Source organism: Dipodomys spectabilis, unplaced genomic scaffold (assembly GCF_019054845.1).
Source record: "Dipodomys spectabilis isolate Male_0828 unplaced genomic scaffold, ASM1905484v1 ptg000197l, whole genome shotgun sequence".
Taxonomy (NCBI): Eukaryota; Metazoa; Chordata; class Mammalia; order Rodentia; family Heteromyidae; genus Dipodomys; species Dipodomys spectabilis.
This window is the reverse complement of record NW_024870874.1, coordinates 16,556,300-16,572,388: the sequence shown is the minus strand read 5'-3', so window position 1 is coordinate 16,572,388 and position 16,089 is coordinate 16,556,300. Positions and strand designations below refer to the sequence as shown.

Genomic DNA, 16,089 nt, shown 5'->3' with positions numbered 1-16,089 from the left:
GATTAATACCCAGTGGGTATCAACACTCAGGCAGAATAAGGGACAGCTATACTACAGAGGACTAGCAACTGGTATACTTCATCTCACTATACAACTGTGACTTCTCATCCCTACACACAACCAGTGAGCCTAGTAACAAAAGCTAACTATATTTTACTTCCAAGTTCAGTCTGAACTCAGAAATTTCATAGTCCAGATCAGGTGTATACGTAGGTGTTGTTTTTTTTAAAGAATTTGTTTTCTGTGACACCAAGCTATGTTAGCATAGGATCAATTACATATCTGATTCAAATTAATTCAATCAATGGTTCGTTGATGAAAGCATATGGCAAGGAGCTACTCTGGGTAAAAAGGGAAACAACTCAAAGAAAAAGCATCATTCCACTCCAAAGATTATTTATAGTGTCATTTTCTTGTTAGTCATCACATGTCTCATTTCACTATCTAATCTTACAGACAATTCAATAATTGAATCTTAGATAAAAGTTTGGAGAAAATCTAGTGAGGTATAGTAAATATCAAAAAGATAAACATGAGATCAGGCTAGATACTCAATGAAGTCACTGAAGGACTCTGAGCTAGGAAATAGTACAACCACTGTCACACTTTAGGAAAACTATCTTGTTTCAAATATACAGGATAAATGAGGAAAAGAAGATTAAGAATGTAAAAAAAAAAAAAAAGTCCGGTGCTGGTAGCTCAAGCTTGTAATCCCAGCTACTTAGGAAGCTGAGATCTGAGGATCATGGTTCAAAGCTAGCTCAGGCAGGAAGGGCAGGAAAGTCCATGAGACTCTTATCTCCAATAAACCAACAGAAAACCATAAGTGGCACTGTGGCTCAAATAGTAGCATGTTAGCCTTGAGCTGAATTGCACCCAGGCCCAGAGTTCAAGTGGCATACCGATAAAAATAAAGAAATAAATAAGAAGAATGGGGAAAAATCCAGCATAAAGCAGTAAAGGACTGAACTACAGCAGCAATAGAAAGAACCGGAGGAACAAGGAGCACAGACGAGGGCAGCAGAGTGAACAGCATGGCTCACCTACAGGCCGAGCTTCTTAGAAGGTACAAGCAGAAGGGTCACAAGCTTGAGGACAGCTTATATAAAATTAGTGACCCTAACTCAAAAACAAAATATTTAAAAAGGACTGAGGGTATGACTTAAGTGATAGAATACTTAGCTAGCTTGTTAGAGGCACAGGGGTTCTATCCTCAAGACCACAAAAAGACAAGACAGGAACCAGTATACTATACCTGTAAACCTAGCTGCTCAAGACACTAAATCTAGAAGAATGAAGTTCAAGGCTAATCCCCAAGCAGAAACGTTCACTAGACTCCACAAAATAGTAAAAAAAACAGCTGGAAGCATAGCTCAAGTGGTAGAACACCAGTCTACCAAATATAAACCCGAGTTCAAATCCCTGCCAAAATCAAATGAAAACTTTTAACCCCCCCCCCAAAAAAACAAATATTACCTACCCCTCACAATGGGTTATGAGTAAATGTTTTTAACTACTAGTAGGTTTTAACCTACTAGCTGAGCATCTGTGGCTCATACCAGTAATCCTAGCTAGTAAGGAGGTAAGATCTGAGGACTGCTGTTTTAAGCCAGCCTGGGTAGGAAAGTCTCAGAAACTATCTCCAATTAAACAGCAAAAAAGCTGGACTACAAGTGTGACTCCAGTGCTAGACCACCAGCCATGAGCAAAAAGTCAAGCAAGAGCAAGAGGTCTTGAGTTCAAGCCCTGGTACTAACACAGAAAAAGTATCTATCTTATATTGCAATAAAACAAAGACAAGCTGGACAGGAAAGTTGAGTCAAAGAAAGAAAAAAGTTTTAGTATGAAGGTTTCTGTGACTTGAAGAAAACATTTAAAAAGACAGTAAAGAACAGGTTGACAATATCAACATGCATTGCAGAGATGTTTAGAAACAGCAGAAATCAAAAACAATCTAAATATTTAGCCATCACTAGGTGGCTGATAAAATCTGTAACATCCATAAAACATAAAATACTTGCAGCCATGAATAAGAATGAGGTAAATCAAAATGTGCTAACAAAGAACAAAATACAAATGTATTTTAAATAGAAAATATTTTAAAAAGGAAGATATGAAGGAATATCTTATCTTATACTCTAATTTGTTTTGATATACAGTATGTAGATTGTGAGACTATACTAGAAATTCTTAATAGATGATACTGTTGGAAAGAAGACAGGATCTCAAGTGAACAGAGACTTCTTGACGCTATTTGATTTTACCATGTCTGGAATGTTTTTCAGTTTAAAATTTTAATGAAAAATCTTCTAGGAGTGATCAGGATGAGTTCAATAATGGGAAGTCATAATATTTAAGTGAGCATAACCTTTAAGTGTTCTCCAAGTTTGTCTTGTACAGATAATGATACTAAGGGTTCAAACCCATTAGTCATTTTAAAAAGTGGGGAGTTGGCCTTAAACATAGTTTAGAAAGAGTATGGGCTATTAAAAATAAGGGTATGGGGCTGGGAAGGTGGCTCAATAGTAGAGCGCTTACCTTGCATGCATGAGGCCCTGGGTTCAATTCCTTAGCACCACACAAGCAGAAAATAAAAGTCGGAAGTGGCGCTGTGGCTCAAGTGGTAGAGTGCTAGCCTTGAGCTGAAGAGCTGAGGGATAGCGCCCAGGCCCAGAGTTTAGGCCCACGATCGGAACACCCCCCCCCCCCCCAAAAAAAATAAATAAATAAAAATAAGGGTATGTTTCTAAATTCTAATTTACTGTATTAGTTGGTGATCTGAAATTCTTAACATCTTTTCCCAGGCTGTAAATAGCTAACAGGCCCTAAAGTCAGCCCCCTAAATCATACAATGTTCAGTGATAATGTAGAGGGGTACCAATAGTAATAGAAGCTGTTGCTTTAGAGACCTTATCTTACTCAAACTCTCAGGCATGCCTGACAAGGTGATCTCCTGCCTTTAGACATTTTCTTCTTTTGGAATCCATGAAGCTACATAGCATGGCCTTCCTCCTAACTTACTCACTTTCTTGCTTCTCCTTACCTTCACAGCTTCAAGAGTCATAATCTTTTGCTCAATTAAAAAAAAATTCCAGGTGGTCTTACCCAGTCCCATAGTTGTAAATATCATCTGTATGCTACTAATTCTGAAATTTACACATTGAGACCCCGAATCTCCCTTGAGTTTCAGTTATACAAAACCTGTTTGCCCTGTATCCTCTATATGAAGGGTAAGGAGGCATCTCAAGCTTAACAAACCCAAAACAAGTCTTGACTTACTCCCACAATCTCATTCTTTCCAGTCTGTTCCATATCATAACACAATGACATCATCACCCATCTATTGATTAAGACAAAAACTCAACAATCATGATGACTCCTCTCATTCTTTCATCCTTCATAGAAAATCATGTTGATGTCAATTTAAAATATAGCTCACATTCAAGCACTTCTCACTATCAAATCATCGTGCCCTAGTCTAGGCCACCATCTCTTTTTAAAATACTGCCGGAGTCTGGGCTGAAAATGTGGCTTAGTGGTAGAGTGCTTGTCTTGCACGCATGAAGTCCTAGGTTCTATTTCTCAATACCACATAAACAGAAAAGGCCAGAAGAGGTGCCATGCCTGAAGTGCTAGCCTTGTGCAAAAGCAGCTTAGGGACAGTGCCCTGAGTTCAAGCCCCAGGACTGGTCCTTGCCCCCCCCCCCAAAATCAAAGAGAGAATACTGTCAGAGTCTTTTGAACGGCCTCCATGCTGCATTTCCCCATCTGTCATCAACACTTGCCCATCAGCAGCTAGAGGACCTCTGAAAACGGTAAATCTCACCATATCACTTCACTGACCACAATTATCCAATAGCTACCCTTTAAGAAAAGACCACATATTGTTTTAGACATGCTGAATGTGATCAGAGACCTAGAAAAGGCAAGAATATGGTCTTTAAAAGAGAGGTTTGGGCCAAAGTTACAAAGTGGCATGATTTATTAGTATATGGAAGAGAAATGAAAAGAAAATGAAGGGGAACTCAAATTCCTAAACATGAGTGGAAAAGCAAGAGCTACTAAAGAAGACTGAGGATAAGGCCAAACATGTAAGGAAAACAAGACCTGAAACTGAAGGGAAAAGATAGGGACTAATGAAGACTGATCATGTTGAATGGGGATTTTTAAATGCTCATGTGCTTTAGCAACTCTAGGCAATAATCTTAGCTGTAAAGGAAAAATCAGAAGAGAGAAAATTCAAGCAAGTTAAAAGGCTATAACAATGGAGAAAATGAGGATAAAGCGCTAAATAGAAAAGCTTTTAAAAAAGTAAATTTTTGGAAAGAGCAGATCGAATCATGACACAGATGGAAGGATAATACAACTGTTTCTGATAATATTCAACATAAGTTGTTCTTTGGGGGTTTTTGTGCCTTATCATGTGTTCAACACATGCCTTATCAAAGAGCTGCACCTCTACCCTCTAAACTGTACGTTAAAAGAGAACATGGAAGAGTGAGGGAAGGAGTGACATTGTTCAAAAATAAATGGACTGATTACCTGACTTATGTAACTGTAATCCCTCTGTACATCACCTTTATAATAACAAGAAAAAAGAAAAAAAGAACATGGATAAACATATTTTTAGGTGGGGGTTGAAAGAATGAACTATGTATAGAATCATGAAGCAGGGCTGGGGGTGTGACTCGAATAAGCAAACTTGTCTAGCTGATTTCTAAGAGTCAGAATTCAGACCTCAGTACAAAAAAACAAACCTAGCCAGACAAAAAAAAAAAAATTAATATTTTAAGTTTTTTTAAGTTCCTTCCTCTCAACTTACCTATCAAAAAGAATTAGACAATTGCAAATACTTCCATATAGATAAAATATAAGATTAAAGAAATAAGTGGAACTGTTAGAATAGCAGAAAGGGGTAAAGAAAAGAGTAGAGAAAAAAATCAGTGGGACTTGGTGTGAACATGGGGTAACTGGTGAGTAAAGGAAGGAATCTACTGTGATTCTACTTCTGACTTGACGATGCTAGAAGGAGCACAAGAGGAAGAACGGGTTTGACTGGAAGTGTGATCACATTATTTTGTATATGTGGTGGATTTAAGGTACTTGGTCAAGTGGTGGAAATGTCTAGTGGCCACTGGCAAACAAGCTAGGAAGAGAAATATGGGCTGGAGATGTTCTGGGCACTGTCAAGGATTATGGAGGGGCTAGGAATGTGGCTTGGTAGAGTGCTTACCTCCAATGAATAAAGGCCTGGGTTCCATTCCTCATTACCACATAAACAGAAAAAGCCAGAAGTGGTGTTGTGGCTCAAGTGGTAAAGTGATTTGAGCAAAAACAAGCTCAGGGACAGTGACCAGGCCCTGAGTTCAAGCCCCAGGACTGGCAAAAAAAAAAAAAAAAAAAGATTATGGATATCGCTCAAGGAAAATAGGAGTAAGGAAAATAAATAAAAAGGATATACTCTTAGATACCAATATAATGAGGCAGATAAAGGAAAACAAATGAGAAACCCAAGAGATAATAGGATAACTAAGAGCTCTTTATGAATGACTCTTAATTATTATGTGTTCCCAGTTCTAGCCTAGGAACTAGTTAAATTAAAACTATATAGAGCGGGGCACTGGTGGCTCATGCCTGTAATCTTAGCTACTGAGGAGGCTGAGATCTGAGGATCACGGTTCAAAGCCAGCTTGGGCAAGGAAAGTCAGTGAGACTCTTATCTCCAATAAGCCACCAGAAAACCGGAAGTGGCGCTGTGGCTCAAGCAGTAGAGTGCTCACCTTGAGCTGAAGAGCTGAGGGACAGCGCCTAGGCCCAGAGTTCAAGCCCCAAGAACGACAAAAAAGAAAAAGAAAAACTAGATTTATCAATTAGGAATTTATTACCTTAGCAAGAACACTTGTGCAGAAAGAGAGGTACAAAATGAGAGTGCAATAGGTTGAAAATAAAAAAGAGAAGAATGAAATAACGAAAGAAAGAGAAAAAGAAAGCACAAACTTAAACAACAAAGTTTATTTCCCCTAAAAAGCTTAGCTATGAAAGAGAATTATTTAGCCTTCAGCTAGAGGAAAAAGTCCTAAAAGTCATATGGTAAGGTGAAAAGAAAGCCTTTTCAACTATAAAACAACAAAATACAATTACTGAGTGCTAAGCACTTAAATATTGTAATTTTAAGATTTCTAAGTGCCTATATCTAGCCATACAATTATTTCTATAGTATTACATAAAACATAATCACTAATAAAGAACCTTTTAGTTCTTTAAAGATAAAAATGTCAAAATGTTGATATGGCTGTCATTAAGTAGAAGTTCCATGGATGATTCTCCCTGGTTTCAATTATTCTGTATTTTCCTGGTTTAGTAATGAATATTTATTCCTTTCACAGTAGGGTGGGAGATAATGAAAGACTAAAAACGTTATAAAAACTAGTAGTTCTTTAGGAGCAGAAAAGACTTCAAGAGATTCTAACTCAAGAAAGATGGCCAAGCCAGGTGCCAGTGGATCATGCCTGTAATACCAGCCACTCAGGAGGCTGAGATCTAAGGATCACAGTTTGAAGCCAACCTGGGCAGGAAAGTCCATGAAACTCTTATCTCTAATAAAACTACTCAGAAAAAGCTGGAAGTGGTACTGTAGCTGAAATGGTAGAGCTAATTAGCCTTCAGCACAAAGAGGGTCAGGGATAGCACTCAGGTCCTGAGTTCAAGCCCTAGGACCAGAAAAAAATATAAAAGGATGATTGCCAAGAGAAAGAAGTAAAATGTAACCAACTGAGCAGAAAAGAGAAAAATAAAATCAAGACAAATGAAATCACCATTGCACTAATACAAAGGAGACACAGACTTGGCTGAAAACCTAGAAAGGGACATGGACCACAGGACCAGGAAAAGCAAGCAAAGTATCAATGTACTCTGAAAAGCACAAAACACTGGTTAAAGTTAATTAATGACCTAAATAATTTAAAAATTACCTCATGCTGATGTTCATGGTTGGACCACTTAGCATTATAGAAAAAAAATTATCAAAATAGCAAAAACTGAGATACAAATTCAATACAATCCCAACCAGGATCTCAGTCCTTTTCTTTCTATAAACTAACAATATATTTCAAAATTTATCAAATTGCAAGGTAGTTAGAAGGGTCAAAACAGTCGAAAGAAGAAAGAAAGAGAAAGAAAGAAAGAAAGAAAGAAAGAAAGAAAGAAAGAAAGAAAGAAAGAAAGAAAGAAAGAAAGAAAGAAAGAAAGAAAGAAAGAAAGAAAGAAAGAAAGAAAGATGCCAGCCACCAGTGGCTCACACCTGTAATACTAGCTACTCAGAAGGCTGAGATCTGAGAATCGCAATTCAAAGCCAGCCAGCCCAGAAAAGTCCATGAGACTCTAATCTCCAATAAACCATCAAAAAACCAGCAGTGGTGATGTGACTAAAGTGGTAGAGCTCTAGCCTTGAGCTGAAGAGCTGAGGACAGTGCCCAGGCCCAGAGCTCAAGTCATGACCAACCAAAAAAAAAGTTAAAAAAAAAAAAAAAGAAAGAAAGAGAGAGAGAGAGAGAGAGAAAGAGAGGAAGACAGAGAGAGAAAAGAAAGAAAAGAAGGCCGGGCACTGGTGGCTCACGCCTGTAATCCTAGCTACTCAGGAGGCTGAGATCTGAGGATCCTGGTTCAAAGCCAGCCCGGGTAGGAAAGACTGTGATACTCCTATCTCTAATAAACCACAAGAAAACCAGAAGTGGTGCTGTAGCTCAAGTGGTAGGCGCTAGCCTTGAGCTGAAGAGCTGAGGGACAGTGCCCAAGCCCAGAGTTCAAGCCCCATGACCGACAAAAAAAAAAAAAAGAAAGAAAGAAAAGAAAAAAAAAAAAAGAATATGCTGGGTGCCAATGACTGAAATCCTAGCTACTCAGGAGGCTGAGATCAGAGGAACATGGTTCAAAGACAGCTCAGGTAGGAAAGTCCATGAGATTCTTATCTTCAATTAACTACCAAAAAGCCAGAATTGGAGCTGTAGCTCAAATGGTAGAGGACTAGTCTCGAGCAAAAAGTTCAGAGACAGCACCCAGGCACTGAGTTCAAGCCTCAGGAACAAACAAAAAAGAGTAGAAGAAAGAAGATATGAATAGGCCAAATGACCATAGTAGATATAATTGTCCAAGAACTACTTCCGCCAAGAAACACACAATGCCTAAATGATTTCATGGGAATTCAACCATTCAACCTTAACTCTACTCAATACCATTTAATCAGAAGGGAGAAAAAAAATGCACAGGAGAAAGCAAGCATTAAAATATGTTTATAAAAAATGACATAATCCAATAGAAACAACAATTTAAGACTACAAGGATTATGCAAATTTTCTTTCTAAATTTAGCATACCGAACTCAGCAACATATCTAAAAAACTATAATACATCATAAGGTCAAACAGGTTGATTCAGGAATGCAAGGATAATCTGGTAGCAGTAAATCTAGGGATATAATTCACCATAAGAGTAGATCAAAGAAGAAAAATTACATAAGAATTCCTACAGCCCCTGAAAGGCATTGGCAATTTTTATTTCCATTTATTAAAAAAAAAAAAAAGGGGGCTGGGAAGGTGGCTCAGTGGTACAGCACTTGCCTTGCATGCATGAGGCCCTGGGTTCGATTCCTCAGCACCACATATGCAAAATGAAAAATAGTCGGAAGTGTCGCTGTGGCTCAAGCGGTAGAGCGCTAGCCTTGAGCTGAGGAGCTGAGGGACAGCGCCCAGGCCCAGAGTTCAGGCCCCACGACCAGACGCCCAAAAAATAAAATAAAAGAAAAAGAAAAAAACTTTTAAATGGTAATAGGTCTTTTTTCCTCCCATTACTGGGGTTTTGAACTCAGAGCCTAATGCTTGCTAGGCAGACACTCTCATCACTTGAGTAATGACCTCACCAAGGCTAATATTTTAGCATGATAAAAATATATGCACTTCAATCAAAGCCATATATCCAATTAAAGAATAAGAAAAATAATATTTTTAAATAATAGACAAATTAATTTGACAACAAAAAATAGAACGGCTGGGTGCCAGTGGCTATGTCTGTTATCTTAGGCAGTCAAGAGGATGAGATCTGGGGATCACAGTTCAAAGCCAGTCCAGGCAGAAAAGTCCTTGTGAGACTCATCTCCAATTAACAACTCAAAAACTGGAAGTGGAAGTATGGCTCAAAGTTGTAGAGATTTAACCTTGAGCAAAAGATCCCAGGGACCGGGCCCAGGCTCTAATTTCAAGCCCCACAACCAACAAAAAAGGAAGAAAAAAAAAAAAAGAAAAAAGAAAAAGAGCCGGGCGCTGATGGCTCACGCCTGTAATCCTAGCTACTCAGGAGGCTGAGATCTGAGGATCTTGGTTCAAAGCCAGCCCAGGCAGGAGAGACTTGAGACTCCTATCTCCAATAAACCACCAGAAAACCGGAAGTGGCGCTGTAGCTCAATTGGTAGAGCGCTCGCCTTGAGCTGAAGAGCTGAGGGACAGCGCCCAGGCCCAGAGTTCAAGCCCCACGACCAACAAAAAAAAAAGAAAAAGGGAACAAAGTTTGGAAAAGATAAAATGGACTCCATTATTAAATATCGTTATTTGCTGGGAATGTGGCTTAGTGGTAGAGTGCATAGAGAGCTCTGGGTTTGATTTCTCAGTACCACATAAACAGAAAAGGCCAGAAGTGGTGCTGTGGCTCAAGTGGTAGAGTGCTAGCCTTGAGCAAAAGAAGCTTAGGGACAGTGCCCAGGACCTGAGTTCAAGCCTGGGGCTGGCAAAAAAAAAAAAAAATCATTATTTTTCTCTATAGCAGCAACTGTGAGAACTGGAAGCCCGGCTCAAATGGTTGAACACTTGCCTAGTAAGAAAAGGACAAGACTTTGGATTTAATCTTTAGTACAGCAAAAAACAAAAAATCAGGGCTGGGAAGGTGGCTCAGTGGTAGAGCACTTGCCTTGCATGCATGAGGCCCTGGGTTCGATTCCTCAGCACCACATAAACAAAAAGAAAAAAGCCAGAAGTGGCGCTGTGGCTCAAGTGGTAGAGCGCTACCCTTGAGCTGAAGAGCTGAGGGACAGCGCCCAGGCCCAGAGTTTAGGCCCCACGACTGGACCCAAAAAAAATAAAAAAATAAAAATCTGAGAACCTATTAGGGATATTAGCATTATAAAGGCATAAATTAAAACTCAGAAAACAATAATATTCTCATATTCCAACAAACCAAATAAAAGACATAACAGAAGTAGAAACTCCACTTATAATAGCAGAAAATGTACAAAAACAACTTTGCAATGTTACTGAAGAGGAAGGTGTGGTGTGGCGCCTACACTTTCAGTACTGGGAAGGCTGAAGCAAGAGGATCACTGAAGTCTAGGGGTTCTACACCAATCTGGCCACATGGCAAGAACCCCACCTCCAAAAAAAAGTTATTGACTTGACAGTAAGAAATGAACATATATTCTATCCCTGAACACAGGAAATTAATATACAGCTGGATCTTGAACTTCAAAAATACATTGACTATTCCAAATAATGCTTTATTAATAAATATTTACAGGGTAGCTGGGCATGGAAGGAGTACACACCTGTAGTCCTAAGACTGACAGCAAACAAGCCCATGTAACATAGTGAGACCTTATCTTGAATATGTAACATCACCACCAACCACAAAACATGTTGGTGGGTGTAAGATTAGTTAATTCTAAGCTTTATTACCTAACTCTAGCTAATAAGGAAAACTTCTCCGAACTCTGAGAAGAATGAACAAGCACAATAACCAAAACCAAAACAGGGGGGAAGGACCATTCATATATGAGAGAAGGGGTAACAATGTCCAAAAAGAAATGTACTCTCTACCTGACTTATGTAATGGTAACCCTTTGTATATCACCTTTATAATCATACAAAAATTAAATTCAAAAATAGGTAAAGTGATCAGCAAAACAAAGTAATTTTCCATTAGTAATAAATTATACAAAGCAACTGTGGCTAAGACTTTAGTAAGACTTCAACTCAGTAGGAAAAAGCTGAACTGCTCAGTAAATCTTTACCGTGATGGCTGGGGAGCCACCTGGGGAAAAGTAGACATGAGTCCCAATATCAACACTGCAATTCTATGAATAAATGCATTTAGCATAAAAATAAAAGTATCAAGAAAAAAATCACAAGAATATTCATTATAACTAGAAATCATATTGGATTAAGGAAGAGTTTTCTTATGATAAAATCTTTAGAATCTGAACAGGATATAAATTTAACTGCATTTTTTTTTCATTTCTGCTGGGAAAAAATGTATATATAATGTCAAAATACGTGAAAAAACTGGAAATATCTGCAATCATATGTCAAAGACTAAGAAATAATTTCGTTGAAACCTGAGTTCCTATAAACCACAATATTAACATCTCAAAGAACATTAATAAAGAAAACAAATACGGTTCATTTATTTGTTAAAGAGATGCTTACGAAAAATGTTCCTATTAAACAGGCAATTTTAAAAAGGGTTTAAAAACCTACTCCATTCATTACCAAGAGAATGAACAAGCAGCTAGCAAGCACTCTGACACCGTCTGCAGGACAGAAACGGGAACAACCTCCACGGAAGACAATTGGACAGTTAATCAAAGTTTAAACAGTACACATCCTTTGACCCAGCAATTGCACTTCTAGGAATTATCTTAAGATCCTAGATACTTTTGTGTGCAAATTTCTACATGTACCATTGATTGTAATAAGACTATAAACATTTTAAAAGCTCATTCAAACAACACACGCGTACACTGCTTTCCATTCTAGGGAAGGCAGGCAATTAGCTCAAGTAAAACATGAAAGTAAAACCTGCTTTTTACCATATGTTCTTTTGTATCATTTGAATTTTACACTTTACTTATTAGACTGACTTTAGTATTATTTTTTTACCCAGCTTTACCAATTGTATATTTTTCCTCCTCTCTGTATTTCAGTTCCTGTGCTAGAATTGATGTTTAACTGTCTGCTGGGCACATTTCATTTAATCACATTCACATGGTAACTTGCATCTCATTACCCTGTGTCTTGCTCTTGAGCTTTATCTCTGCAGACTATTCTATAAAAGCACACTTTCCCTGTTCTTTACTGGGTGCAGAGAAACCACCAATCATTCAGATTAAGAAGCTATGAATTCTACAGCCTATAAGGCAACCACATAATCCATACTAAGTTTCAGAGATGATCAGAAAGGCAAGAAGGTTTCACAAAGTATCATTTGCACTGGGACAATAGATGCAGTCTAATCTACTACCTGCATGTTTAAGAATTTTTATCTGTCCAGAGTCAATGGAGTCACAGGAGAAGGAATCATAGCAATCAATCAAATCCACTACACACTAATATGATCTACGTGTAATGCCAGTGTATTTAGAATTTTTAAGTGCATGTGTGTATGTAAGGTACATATATACATAAATGTATAAATGCATATGTACTTGATATTTACATCTAAAGACTATCAGATGATGAATATCAAGGAGTCACACACAAATGTTAAGTATGCCCAAGGAGACTCACATGATACCAGGACTGAGTACAGAGGTAGAAGAGATCAAGTAGGGAAGGTCAGAGAAGGCTCCCATGGGATGGGGGGGTGGGAGGTGATGAGCTCCAACAGACGAGAAGAAATAAGAAAATGGAATGAGGAATAAGAAAATTCCTGGATGATGAATTAATATGTGCAATGGGCTCTGTGGTAAGAGGGAGACACAGAGATTTTTTTTTTAATTATAAAGCAAGAGAATATAATGGAAGAATAACCTGAAGGTGAACAGAGGTAGACTATATGGTATCATTTACATCATGCTAAGTATTCTTGACTTATTTTATGAGCAATGAAAAGCTAAGAAAGGCTAGGCACAGTGGTTTACACCTATAATGTCACCACATGGGATGCAAAAGCCGTAGGATCAAGAGTTTAAGGCAAGACTGAGCTACATAATGAGACCAGCTCTGAAAATACACATACACACACGTACACACACATATGCCAGGAATTATAAATAGGGATGAGAACAGATTTGTAGATGCGAAAGATTTGTGTGTTATATGAATTGAAGGCAAGAGTAGCAGCTACTATAGGAGATTTAAGTGAGAGATGACAGCAGTACGGACTAGAGCTACAAAGGAAATAAAATAAAGAAAACCTGGTGATTGATTACATCTGAAGAACAAGGACGTGGAAAACTGCAAAGGAGGAGAACACCCAAATTTCAGGCTGCGTAACTAAGGCTAATGATGCCATCACTGCGGGAAAGGGAAAATATGTCAGGAAGACTTGGATGATTCATTTTGTTTCATGGGAAGCTAAAGATGCAAAAAGGATGAGAAAGGGATCTTCCAGTACATGGAAGTCTTTAGAGAAGGAATAAAAATGAGAAATGAGATTAGAGGTCAAAGACATAAAGTTAGACCTTAAAAATATATGCTGCCACATACAACAGATGTAGACATTCTTCTTCATCACCTCAATTTTTTTTAAATATCTCAGAATAGAGCAGTATGGGGTAGTACTTACAATGCAACACCTGGGGAAATAATTAGCATGAAAGAATTTCAAAGTGCACTATTTAAATATCAGCTATTTTCCCAAATTTCGAAAATAAAAGATGTCTACACAAAGAAGGAGGAATGAAGCATCCGCAGGGGAAAGGGAAGCAGAAAGAGAAAACATGCCTCCACTACATGAATTTTCAGTTTAGACACGTTTTATCTTTAGCACTGGACAAATGGCTATTACTGGCCTTGTGTGCTAAGGGAATGCAGAAATTGTCCACACCTAAAGCCAGTATCTGAAATCATGGCTTCTACTGCCCTCATATGGTAACAGTGAGGAATTGTGCCTATCAGCTTCAAGGAACCTGGGTATGTGCCCACAAGAAGCCCATGGTGTAATAATTAATCCATGACCAAAGACCCAGACTGCAGTGGCAGAGGGCAAACTGTTTCTTTCTAAGAGGTTTATCTTTTAATCTCCTAAAGTGCAAAAATATAAGTGGTTGTTATTAATTTTAGATAAGATAAAAGATTTCTCCTTTTTTTCTTTCTCACATTAATGCACACATATTCCTCAATTCTAACCCACCCAGGCTGATACTGACATTTCAAATCCATTTCATGGTATGTTACGTATTTGACTATATACAAATAGTCATTTTAGTTTCAGAGGTAAATATAAATGGGTTGGTGCACATTTCCAGCATGCGTCAATAACCTCATGACAAATATTAGCAATTACCTTTGTGCAAAATTCCCTTTGTTATCTTTAAATTAAACAAAGAATTTTTTACTACTCAGAAGTATAAGTCACAGTAGTAAATACAATTCAAAAACCATCATTTTTCTGAAAACTTATCTGCTAGACAATCATATCCATGATATGATCAACTCAACGTCATTCACAAAAAAAAAATGGTGAATGACTAGCACATCATTCGTGACAATTTTCTTCATGAAAAAAATGAACTTGTCCAATATAATATTTGGCTTTCGGCGCAGTATTTAATTCTCTACCTTCTTTCTGCTACATTGAATATTCACTTTCAAATAGGCCTCTTTAAAATCATCTACATACATGCATCAGCTTGATTTGGTTTTGTCTTTTAAGGCATTTGAATTCAAAGATAGAAAACACCAGGCCAACACATGAATTTATTGCATTGGGGAAAAAAATTTTTTAATTCTCAATCTGTTGTTTTCTTATTGAAGACAACGCATAATTTTGTCTCTCAGCATATTCTTGATCTTTACCTTCCCCTCCCATTAAAATCTAAGACCACTATCCTTTCTATCTCTGGACATTCCAAAATATTAATAATCCAACTAGTTTTCCTTAATCCTCTTGGTTCTCTGGCTGAAACACTGCCTAAACCAACCACCTCTCCCCCTCCCCCCTTCTTTCTTCCGTCTCAGAATGCCTAACTCTCGCACACTCGGCTGGTTTTTTTCACCAAAATCCCGACTAGAAACGCTCTTCTGTCTTTTGTCCTTAATTGAGCACTTTTTGAAGTAATTTTCCACAGTTAGGCGCCAATGTCTCTCTTCCACCAGATCACACCGTAATCTTGTAGGGGAAAGAGATTGGGAATGGAGTAAGCAAGAAACGTTTGGGAATGTCAACGAGACAGGAGGCGCTCCCTTTGAAAGACAAACCCAAGTCCCGGTCCAGCCCGCGGAACACAACCGCCGCCGCCACAAAAAGACTTTTCTCGGGTTCCCTCTGACCGTCTCCAAGACAGTTTTCCAGTTCCCGCACTCCCGCTCCCGGAGCCATGTGGGGCTGGCCGGTCTTCCTCCCCGGGACAAGACCAGGTCGCGGACGCCTCCCCGCACGCCGCCGGGACCCGGGACCCGCGCCCACGACTCACCTGGCAGGTGCGGCCGCCCGGAGAGTTGCACGAAGCGGTTGAGTTGGCCAGAACCCCGAACCCCGCTGCCCCCACTGCCCCCGCCGGCCCCGCTACCTCCGCCGCCACCACCGGCCGCGCCTCCTCCCCGCCGGCGGTTCCGGTCCCAGCCCTGGGCGGCCGACATGACCCGCTAGCGATTGCCGCAGCCCGGTCCCGGCACAGCCCCTGACTCGGCGGCACCAGCCGAGCCTCCTTCCTGGGCTCCTCAAGAGACCGGAGAGACAGGGAAGCGGGGGGAGCGCCGGGTGTCACCAACGACCAATAACAAACCACTTTGGTGACAGACAGCCAATGGGTAGTCGTCTTCTTGGGAGGCGGAGGGAGGCGGAGAGAGACGTGGTAACCATAGCTATGGCTAAAAAAAAAAAAAAAAAAGTAGGGGCAGAGCCAGGCAGAAGTAGCCACGCCCAGATCGCATCTACCCCGCTGAACCAGCGAGATCAGGCTGGTCAATCAAACCCCAAGCAGGTGAAGCCACGCCTGCAGAAAGGCTCTCCGCCAAGGCCGGTACTCCCAAGCATGGTTGGGACTCAGGAAGTCTTCCTCATAAACACTGCAGTCAAAAGCAGGGTTTGCACCCGGGCTTGTATTTCAGGGCAACAAGGCTTTCTGCCAGCTTTGCAGATCCAGATCCTATTCCCCGACAGTGTACAC

General features: G+C 39.5%; 1 protein-coding gene across 2 annotated transcripts in view; it reads right to left on the bottom strand.

The window, feature by feature from the left end:
• Positions 1 to 15,655, bottom strand: part of Klhdc10 (kelch domain containing 10) — a 52,526-nt gene extending 36,871 nt beyond the window's left edge. For both annotated transcript variants that reach the window (XM_042695888.1, XM_042695889.1), the window contains exon 1: positions 15,394 to 15,655. In XM_042695888.1, the coding sequence (XP_042551822.1) occupies positions 15,394 to 15,559 (166 nt within the window). In that variant the 5' untranslated portion in view covers positions 15,560 to 15,655. The remainder of the gene's footprint in view (positions 1 to 15,393) is intronic.
• Between the last annotated feature and the right edge of the window lie 434 nt (positions 15,656 to 16,089).